General features: G+C 35.4%; 1 protein-coding gene across 1 annotated transcript; it reads right to left on the bottom strand.

The window, feature by feature from the left end:
- Positions 1–9,531: 9,531 nt before the first annotated feature.
- Positions 9,532–11,083, bottom strand: LOC131074866 (UDP-glycosyltransferase 73B3-like). Its single transcript, XM_058011592.2, has one exon. It carries the CDS (start codon positions 11,021–11,023, stop codon positions 9,632–9,634), a length of 1,392 nt encoding a protein of 463 aa, XP_057867575.2. The 5' UTR covers positions 11,024–11,083; the 3' UTR covers positions 9,532–9,631.
- Positions 11,084–11,575: the final 492 nt, after the last annotated feature.

An 11,575-nucleotide genomic window follows, 5' to 3' on the forward strand; every position in this document is an offset into this window, starting at 1 on the left:
TAAATTTTTTTTTGTTTGTCAAATTCAATTTACTCTTTGTCTTGTTCAATTTGCAAATAAAATTTGAAAAATTAAGAGGTTAATTGTTAAAACCCTAATTTTCCAAAATCATCTTGAACTTGTGCAAAAATTGGATTTCAATTTCATTTTCAGATTTCTGATTGTTCTCAGATTTGTCTTCAATCCTACAATTCAAATTTTCAATTTCCCCCCTTTTCCCCAAAATTCAAATTTTAAAATTAAGTTTTTAGGTCATAAAACCCCAATTTTCAAAATTAATTGGATTTTGTGCAAATTTCAAATCAATTTCAGTTCAATTTAGATTTCTAAATATTTTCCAAGGTGTCCCTATCCATTAGGTTTGACCCTTTTCAAAATTGCAATTCAATTCCTCTTTTTCTTCAAAACCCTAATAGGGTCTTATCTTTACATTTGCGCCTTCATTTCGCCCATCTAGAGATTATAAAATTTGCCAATATTTTGGGGTTAGCTTTAAAATCATCATAATATCCATCCCTGAAAATTTTGAAAAAAGTTGGCTGGACCATGTGTGTTTTTGCTACAGTCCTCGACTTTTTTCCCATAAGTTCAAGAGACTGTTATGACTGTATTTACTAGCCTAAATCCATAATATTGGTTGATTTTATCGATTTTTGATCCCTCTAGAATCGGAAATACCTTCAAAATTCAACATTTCAACTTTCAAGAATTTTTTTAAAATTAAAAGGTTAATTATAGTCTGCCTTGGATTTAAAAAATTTCGATTTTAAAATTAAGTGGTCTTCCCTTGGCCTTATTTTGAAATTCCAATTTCCTTTCATTTTTGGAAATTGTATCATTCTCTTCCTCCAACAAAGTTCAAATTGTGTAATCATTATTTTCTTAAATTTTACATTACTCAAGTTTGTAAGCTTTGTTCCACAATTCAAAATTCAAATTTTCCCTCCAGTGCATGAGTTTTACCACTATTAGTCCTACCTATCCTATCCACGTCAGATGAGTATTAGAATTAAGGCTTCCCAAGGTTTAATTACCGAGGAGATGGAGCCTAATTTGGGTGACTTCTTTAATGAGGATCATGCTAATTCTTCCCATCCTAATCATGTGCCTATTCACCCCATTGATGGATCCCATGATGAAGAAGAAGCTTTAACTAGGGTTTCTTTAGATCAACTTTCCACATTGGACAATCAATTTGATAGCTTTCAACACTGGATGTCCCAAGAATAGCATAATAGTGAAGCTCTTCCATTAATTGAAGGCCTTAAGCGCATGATTCAAAGTGATAAGAATGGAATTGATATATTGTGTGGTATTGCACATACTATTGATTCTAATGTCATGCCTATCAAGAGTTGTGCCGAAACCCTAGGTTATTCACAACCTTCAATGCAAGTCAATCCTTCAATTCCTTTGACTACTCCCATGACTTGTATTCCTACTTTCACATCCAAAATCATGGCTACTTCAACTCAAAATGTCATGCCTACAACCATTGGTCATGGGGGCAATCCCTCTTCATTTAATCTTCCATCTATACTTATGTCTTCCATGAGTGTTCCTATTATTCCTCAACCAATCAATGTAACACAAGGGGACAATTCCTTCAACAACTTTATTCCTCCTTTAGGTGTCCCTTTTCCTACCCAATCATCACCCATGCCTACTTACCATAATGTCCCACCACCTTATTCTCAGTCCATGCCTTCTTTCAATAACCTCACACTATATTCCCAATCACCTATGTCTAACATCAATTCTTCTACTGAAGCGACAATTAACAATCTTGCTCAAACTGTGTCTTCCTTACAACAAAAAATTGCTTCTATGAGTCAATCCAAGTTTAGTGTGCCCACCTTTGATGTTGCGAGCCCACTTTCTCTTGATATTGCTAAAGCCATTCCACCTAAACATGTTGAGATCCCTCAATTGGAACTCTATAATGGAAAAGGTGATCCTCTTAGGCATGTCAAAACATTTCAAACTTTGTGTACTGATTTTGCTTATGATCAAAGATTGCTTGCAAAATTATTTACAAGAACACTAAGAGATAAGGCTTTACAATGATATTTCTCTTTTCCTTCTTATTCCATCACTTCTTTTCAACAACTAGCAAATTCTTTCATCCAATAATTTCAAAACAACATTGGTCCTAAAATCACTTTGATTGATTTAATGCATTGTAAACAAGACGTTAAAGAAAAAGTGACCGATTGCATTGGTAGATATAAGCATTTATGTGCTCAAATTTATTTTCATGTACCTAATAATGATATTTAAAGAATTTTCATTTTTATTTATAAAAAGATATCAAGGAAAAGCTTCTTTTGTCTGAGTTTACTTCCTTTCCGAAGTTGTGCGCAATACTCCACAATTATCAACTAGTTGTGAGTCAAATAGAGCAATCTACTTCTATGGCTCTGAGTGATAAGGGGGTGAGTGTTCAACAACCATTTGTGAAGTTCAAACCAACAAAAAATTTCATCAAGTTCAATGATCCAATCAACAATAGCCATGTGAATGCTACAACAAGTGTGCCTTCTATTTCTAAAATTTTCCAAAGAGAAAGACAATTCACTTCCTTGACTGAATCTCTATATAGTATTATGTCTTAGTTGTTGCACATAAATATTATCAAACTTCCTCCTATAAAATAAATAGATCCTTATAAACTTGCATCCCCTTATTTTGATAACAATTCTTTTTGTCAATTTCATCATCAACTTGGTCATGATACTGAGAAATGTTTTGCATTGAAGAATAAGATTCAAGACTTGATTGATAATAATACTATATTTGTGGTAGGTGTGAATGATAAAGGGAATAAATTAGTAGCTCCTCCTAATCAAAATCTTAAGATTTTCACTGATCCCTTGCCATCTCATACCTCTAACATTATTGAGATTGTGCCTAATTCTCTCTCTTCTGAAGAATTCACCTCTATGGATCCAAACTTTGTTAATATGGTAGAAACACAAGATTTTCCTAAGGATCCTTGTATTACATTTGACCCTAGCGAGACCATTAGAGTACCCAATGGCCCTTTATACATAGTTGCGAAGGTTAAGGATATCCCTTTCCTTGGTGCCCTTATTGATCCCTCTTGCATGGTTAATGTCATAACTGAAGAGTATCTTTTCACTTTTTGATTGCATAAATGAATATATGATGCTTCTAATGTATTTGTGAAGTTATTTGATGGCTTCTCTTTCCCTGCCATTGGATCTATCACCCTTCCTATTGAAGTTCATAGTAAATCCATGGATGTTGACTTTGTTGTCATACCATCTTCTGAGCAATTCCGTGTGAAGTTGGGATATCCTTGGCTATCTTCCATGAAGGCTATTGCTTCTCCAATCCACAAGTATCTTAAATTTCCTCACAATGGAGAAATCATAACCATGAACCATCACTTATTTCGTCCCTTCGAAAGAAGCCCTAGTGTTCATAGTGATCTCTTTTGGCCTAAACAATTTCAATATCTTTCATCAAGAAGTGATGCTCTTTTTCAATCTTATAAAAAATGGAAAAATGATATGATTTTATCCTTAAGTCAACCTAGATCTCCAACCCTTGACATTCCTATTATTCTTAAAGATAAGGTTCTTCCCCTCATGGATAGAACTAATCTCCCTCCTTATACCTATGGATGTGACTTTACCTTCGCTTAAGGAGAACAACAATATTCTTCCTAAGGTTAGACCTATACCTCCTCCTCATTATGGACCTGGTCTCCTTCCTACAGCTAATATTCCTCCTTTCTATGGTGCAGTTCGACCTCCTTCCTCTTATCAAGAGAAGAGGCCTGCTTCTCCTCTTGTTCAACCAAAAAGACCTCGACCTAAACCTTAAACTATCAAGGAGATAAACATTCCTACTTTTTCAAATGTTCCTCCTCCTCATCCTTCCACTAAGACTTGATGGAATCATTGTATGCGAGAACGCCGATGAAGACGCCGTGTTCGAGCTCATGAAGCTATCCCTCAAAATACTCAATCTCCTCAGACTTCGACAGTTGACATGATTCCCTTTTCTCCTAAGAAAAATGTTCAACCAACATCTCCAAATTATAAGTTGCACAAAACATGTGACGGTTTTACTCCTATTCATGTTCTTGCTCCTCTTTCTCTAAACTTTGATGAAGAAATGGGTGAAAATGTTATTCATAATGGAAATACAACTCCTAATGCTTCTGATAGTGAATATGAATATGTTGACATAGAAAAGCATTTATCGGATGATTTTTCACAAACCCTAATCCTAGCTCCTAGAATCAAACAAAGTGACTTACAACATGAGCATAGTCCATGTTTGGATCTTGTGATAGCTCCATCTTCTATGCTTCATGTCACTCCTCTAGCATGTTGCTCGCCTTCCCGAAATAGTGATCAACAAGATCAGGAGCTAGATGTCATGCTAGATTAGCAATATTAGCACTGCGGATCTTTCTCTCTCTCCTTTATTTCTCTTTTGTGACCATTCTTCTATGTGTATCCCTGTTCTTCTATTGTTCCCTTAATGTCTACTTGGGGATGATGCAAAGCATTGAGATCTTTTCTTGGTCTTTTTCATATTGACTCAAAAGACATCCTCTCTTCCCTTTCTTCTAAGGTAGTGTCCTTCTTTGGGGAATGAAGATTATTATATGCATATACATACATGATATGCATGCGTTATCATATAACATACTGACCCCGAGGAAAGTGACACTACCTCTTATTTTGTGTTCATTATCCTTGGGTTTATTCCTCGATTGGGGGCTAAATCCTTGTGATAACGTGCTCCCTTTCTTCTCTCTCTCTTGGGTGTATCCTACCTTGAAGCAATCGCTCTCGATAAGGCACGCATGATCGCTTTAATGTGGGGGCATACACTCCGCTTATACTTTCCTTCTTGCGATACTTAGAATTACTTTGTGAACTTTATTTTGCTTTGTAAACTTTAGTATCCTTGTTTTCATGACTCATAGTGAAGGGAACTTTGCTACTTGCAGTCATGGTTCTCCCCTTCTCGATCTTCCCATTTACTTTGTTAATCGAAGTCGTAAGATCCTAAGTCCACTGGGGGATTGGTGTATCTTGCCTCCTTGACATGGTAAAAGTCTTTCAATCTTGTTTCCTTTTACTTTACTGATAGGATTGGCGTATGCTTATACTCCTCCTAAAGTGGGGGCTAAATGTATTGTCATAAAATTGCGATCCTAGCAATTTCCGACTGCATTAGGATCCTCATGCATGCGAGTTTGAATCCTCTAGCCTGATCGGAGACCGGAGATTGCTCAGCCCTCAGAAAAAACTTCTTCCTTGGCTTCTGCATCCCTTTGTCTACACTCTGCCCTGGAGGAAGGGGTAGGATAGGGGAATGGAGCCATTTTCCCCGCTTGGATAGGGGCGTGGCACCCCTGTCCCTGCCCTATTTTGGGGTAGGAGCCTTCGTAGGGTTTCATTGTTGGTTGTGCATTGGGTGGGAAACTCCCCCGATGTCGAATCGTGATGAAAATTAAACCCAATAACATGTATTTAAGGGGAATTCATCCTCTCATTTGCATAAGTTCAATAAGTTTGGATAAGTGGAAGTTGCATAAGCGATCGAGCATTCAAGAGCATTCAAGATTCAAGCATCATTTTCCGGCATTGAGCATTCTCAAGTCTCCCTTCAAGGCTAGGTGTTGCATTCAAGTCAAGGATTCAACCATTGAATAGGAGATTTATTTCAACATTCAATTTCACACAAGCACTTTTATCAACATTGCTATCACAACCTCCCTTGAGGTGATTTAAATTCAGTCTTTCATTTACAACTACTTGCATGTACTTTCTTTCATTACTTGGTTAATTCCAAAATTGGGGTTTGACCTAAAGGTAAACCCCCAATCCCAATCCATTTTCCTCTCTTTTTTGTGTGTAGGTTGTAGGTGTGTAGTTATACTTTTAGATTCGGGCTTCATTTGCAGAGGCAGAAAAACCCTTTTCATTTCGCAGATTTTTTGGAGGACCGTGTACATTCCCGCCACGGTTCGGGCAAATTTTCCTCAAATTCACAGAGCGAATTCATTTGAACATATTACTACTAGATCCAGGTGCATATCTTCATCCCATATCCCGATCTCAAGTTATAATAAGTTCTTTATCACTTTTGCACTACATAATTCAATCAATTCCTTTCCATTTCAAACAAGGAAGAGGGGATCAACTTATCATTCCCATTTCATTCAAAATTTAATCTACTATCTTTGTGTGGAGAGATTGAATCTAGTGAATTATCCTCTCCTCTTCCTAATGTAACATGGTGAAAAGTGTTTGAAGGGTAATCAATAGTGAGACTCTCATCTCTCTTTGAGGGAAAGGGTAGTGTTCCTCTTGATTTATCATTCACCATTTTCCCACCATTATAATTAATAAAACAATATCCTTGAGTGACCATCTTGTGGTACCATTATTCATGTGCTAATACTTCCAAATGGAGGGTAGTGTATTTTATTGCATTACCCTTGAATATAAGATTAAAAGAGAAATAAGTGTCCATATTTTGATTCATGCATGACTTGTGCAGTTATTTAAGCCATGGAATATGGGTACTGACAACTCAACTAATTGATACTATAAATCTTGATAGATACAATTTGTGGTTCTTTCTGTCCATGGCTAATTTCTCATTTTTAAATTAAAAAAATATTACATAGACATGAATAAATGAAATACATCTCCCACAAAATGATACTCATGTAGACAATCTACAAAGGTATCTCCACCATTTTGATTTGTTACCCTCCTTCACCCTCATGTCGTTCTTCTTTTCAAGAAGTAGGGTTTACAAGGTCTAGCTATAAAACCAATCATAGGTTTGGTATAATTATTATTGTTATTCATTGATCTACTCCCTTCACCTAATTTATTCTAATTAAGTGTAGAAGTATTCAAGTTTAACAAATTTTGCATCATTTGAGTCAACAAATTTATGAATAATTGTCAACCTTGTATGATAGCATTGAGTTGTAAAGATAAATTCTTTCTCATTCATTAATAGTTCTACTTTCTCTTCCATATCAATATTTTATATTTCAAACTCTACAAGAGGAAACATTGCCTTTGTATTTAATAGATCAAGAGATTGATCTCTCCTTATTTCCATCTAGTAGTATCTAAACTCTAAGTTTTTGAGATGCATACGGTGTGATCCTCTACATCAAATGATTAGCTTGTATATATGCTAGCAAGATCTCAACTAATACCACAATAATGTTTTAAAATTCATATTTTTTAATTTTTTATATTTGATAAAATACATAGCCATCACACTTTATTATCACCAAGATCTTGATCTTGGAAAGGTGAGATCATACACTGATCAAGACACTATTTGGTGGAAAGTCACACAATCGAATCCAGAAAAAAAAAAAAAATACACTAGAAATGCAAAATGGATTGTGGAAATCTCATAGCTTTAATTATTTTCTTGCCAACATAGTAATCCATTCTTACATTAGAATTTTTTTTAATAATTAATGTTATTCTAGTTGTAAACTAAATAGAAGATTAATAAATAATTTAAAAGATTTCAAATTCCAAATGCCAATGATCTCCTTGCTAGCATGTGATTTACTTCTAGAGTGGATAACCCCCAAAAAACTTATATCTATTTGTTTAGTTAGCTAGAATGACCACTTCAATAATAGATAGATAGTTGAGTGATGTTGATAACAAATACATGAAACCTTCTTAGATAGAGATGACTAATTTCCCCTCATAATGATTTATATAGAACTATAATAATAAAGTTGTGATTACAGTTAAAGAAGGACAATTAGTTTAAATAAATGAATCATATCACAAATAACTAGAATGTGATTTATATAGGACAACAAATGTTATAATATGCTGGCTCATTTAAAAACTCAAAATAAGCAACATTTCATCAATTAATAAGTATGGCATAAGTTATGACTTAGTTATGGACTATGACTAATGTTTAAGAGGTAGCCACATCATTCATAACGTTATATAGACAATTATTTTAATTTCTCCCTTCATATTATTGTATGGCACTTGAAATTAAAGGACAAAAGTTTAGAGAGGATGTTGTGATACAAGAGGAGGTACAACCCTATATAACACCCTTAATCTTATGCACTACCTTCTATACTAGAATGACTAACAACTAGGAAACAAACTTAATAATATCCGTTCAATTAATCTGGAATATCATCTATAAAACAATATTGAAAATTCACAACACCAAACTAAAATAATAAAAAACATTAAAACCTTGAAATCTAGATAAACTCTTCAATTTGCACCAATTTAATCCTTGAGCTAGAATCGCCTACTAAGAATTTGAGTGTTTCCATTTTCAAATTCCAATAATACCTCGAACGTTTTTATCCTTGCATCTTGTAGTCATGAAGGGGTTTCATCTCTGAAATTTTCAAACACAAGTTCTCCAAAATAAGACGATAACATTGAGACATGATTCTCCTTTGAGATTTTTCCCTTATTTTATAGATTCATTGCAAGAACAATAAAATATTTCTTTAATAGTTTGTAACTCTCCTCCTAGTTTTAGAATACAACTTCCATGATAAAATATTAGTTACAAAAGACTGTATTGAGCCCCATTTAGGCACCTTATAATAGTAATATATTAAGTTATTCTTTACGATAATTTTTAATCAATATTAAGACCAACTTAAAGAGTAAGAATGTCCCTTTGAATCACTTCCTTAATGACATAACATTGGACATCTTTAAAAAAATATATAATTTCTTTCTTTTCAAAATTTTACAACATAGAGTGAATTAGGACATACTTAAATTATTATTTTAAATTTTTTTTCCCTCTTATCCAAGCTTAAAAAAAAGAAGAAAGATTTGATTTGATTTACTTGTTTATCTTTGGTTTGAAAAAAAACATGGCAAACCTTACTTAATACTATACTGTCCAACCCATTTGAATTACCATGATCATCAAGGATCCGTGGCATGCTTATTTTGATCATAATTGAAGGAAATAAAAATGTTATTTATTTGCATTTGAAACATTTTGTAAGAATTGTTCATTGAATTGTGGAATACTAAAGTTATTTCTTAAATGCCTCAATTGCATAAAAGAATGCATATTTTAAAAGAAGAAAAGAGGCAACACTATAGAAGAGAGGAGAAGCCATGTGGGTAAGGCACAAGAAAGAATAGAAGTAGTTAGTAACGCACATATTGTGCAGAAAAAATGACAAAGTGGGCCATGAGATAACAAGGCGCACCCATGAGAAGGAGGCTGAGTGAAGGAGTGAATGTACAGGAGAAGAAAAGAAATACTAGTGTAGAGAATAATATGAGTGAGTGGTGTGAGTTAAGATTGAGAAGTTTAAAACTGCAGATAAAAGAACAGCCAATTCTTTTGATATTAGCTTTCTTTGAGTTCTGACGTAGCTTGGAGCTGATTGTTATTAAATCTACAACTATCGTTCATAAACCCTATCTAGTAGTAAATAGTATCTTCGTGTGATGACTTCATGAACAAGGAGACACTACCAAGTTGTGGGAAAACTCAATCAACATAATCCACGATTATGAAAAACCAAAACCAATGGGATTACAAAGCATTACATCTGAACACAATATTTTCCTGGTTATGTTCAGCTAAGACTGAGGACATAAGATACGAAACCTTCTGTACCGCTTGACTTGCAGGACGCTTCATTAACGGATTCCTTAATTTTCAGGGCCCGCAGACGCATATCTTCCCCAATTTTTGTTGCCATGGCCGCCTTCACTGTGTTTTCCACAATATCACTACTGGCAATGGCATCGAATTCATCGCAGATCTGCAGTCCAAGACCCAACTGCTCAGTTACCAATTTTGCGTTTATAAATTGATCGAACGCCATGGGCCAGACCACCATTGGAACTCCAGCACTTATACTCTCTAATATGGAATTCCAACCACAGTGCGTCATAAAAAACGCAGTCGCAGGATGTGACAGAATCAACAGCTGAGGCACCCACCCATGGATTACCATTCCCCTGTCTTTCGTTTCTTCGATGAAATCCTCCGGAAGAAAGTTACAGGAATTAATGTTGCTTCCAACTGGGTCTTTAATTGTCCAAATGAAATGCTGTTTACTGGCTGCAATGCCTCTAGCAAGTGCTTTCGTTTGGTCTTCCGAAAGAAAGGCCTGAGATCCAAACGAGACGTTAAGGACGGAGTTTTGCTTTTGGGTGTCCAGCCAGCGGATGCACGCCGACTCATTGTCGACCCCATGTTCGGATCTGTGTAGAGGATGGGCTATGCTCCAAACGGGTTTACCCGTGGATTCCTCTAAATACCGAACATACTCTGCTTCGAGCTCGCCAAAAGTATTGACAAGCGTTGCATCGCAGCTTTCTTTGGCCGAGCCATAGGCCTGCTGAATCGAGACATCCCCAGGGTTAACAGAAATTAACAACACGCTTAATTCGCTTCTCAACATTGGAGGCAACTGCGAACGCCTCAGATTCACATTGATACAGTGATCGCGAATCTCTATGACTTGGCGGTCACTTATTATATCTGAGATCGGATTGGTGAAGAGATATTGCAGAAGAGAAGCCCCCATGGCTCCTGTGGTGTGAAAGACAACACGCGAAATCCCAAATTTGGAAGCCGATTGTGCTATCCAGGGTAAGGAAACGTCGCTTATGATGCAGGCGGGCTTCTGTGAGGGCTCTGCCATGATCTGCTCCAGCCATTCTTCAAACGGCTGGGAAAGCTTGTGCGTAGAGACAAACAGCAACTGGCTCCCGATTAGGGAAAGAGTATCAGTGCTTTCGCAGGAGGGGGGGAGGCCTTGGATGGGCGGGAGAGAAAGAGGAACAAAACGAATAGAGGATCCGACCACCTGGGATTGCAATTTGGAGACATTGGCTGTGGTGGTGAGGAAGCTGACGGTGAGGCCTCGGGAAATAAGAGCGTTAGCCAAGCTGAGGAAGGGAATGAAATGGCCCTGTGCCATGAAAGGGAACATTACTACATGTTTACTTTCTGCCATTGCAATGTGTTCTGCCTCCCCAAATGCTGTTTTCCCACAAGCCGTCGGCAAGCCTTAGCTTAAAGGACGGATTCTGTAGAGTCCGTCCAACCAATTATGATGTGTACACCAACCAAATCATGATTTTTCATGAGGTTTCATCTTTTTTTTTTAAATGAGTATTCGATTTATGATAAGAACGTGGTGTATATCAAATGATAATAATTTTATGACGATGGTTTCATCTTTTTTTTTTAATGAGTATTCGATTTATGATAAGAATGTGGTGTATATCAAATGATAATAATTTTATGACGATGGTTCATATTTGATTTGATTTTTTTTTCATATGAATAATTGATCTAAAAAATTTCTACCTACTCAATTTATTTTTATAAATATAAATGTATGAAAGGTTCATTTAATGATAATTTTATCTATTAAATTTATTTTTCATTAGTATAAAAATAAATAATATTTTTAAATATTTCTTTTTGTTGAATCAATGTATAAAATAAGATTATAATAAAAAGTAGTCAATGATTTATTCAATATTAAGTTTACTTATCAAAT

This window comes from Cryptomeria japonica, chromosome 1 (assembly GCF_030272615.1).
Source record: "Cryptomeria japonica chromosome 1, Sugi_1.0, whole genome shotgun sequence".
Classification (NCBI taxonomy): Eukaryota; Viridiplantae; Streptophyta; class Pinopsida; order Cupressales; family Cupressaceae; genus Cryptomeria; species Cryptomeria japonica.

Bases quoted from the DNA above. Each gene is read 5' to 3' on its own strand.
- LOC131074866 (XM_058011592.2), bottom strand. From the start codon at position 11,023: ATGGCAGAAAGTAAACATGTAGTAATGTTCCCTTTCATGGCACAGGGC.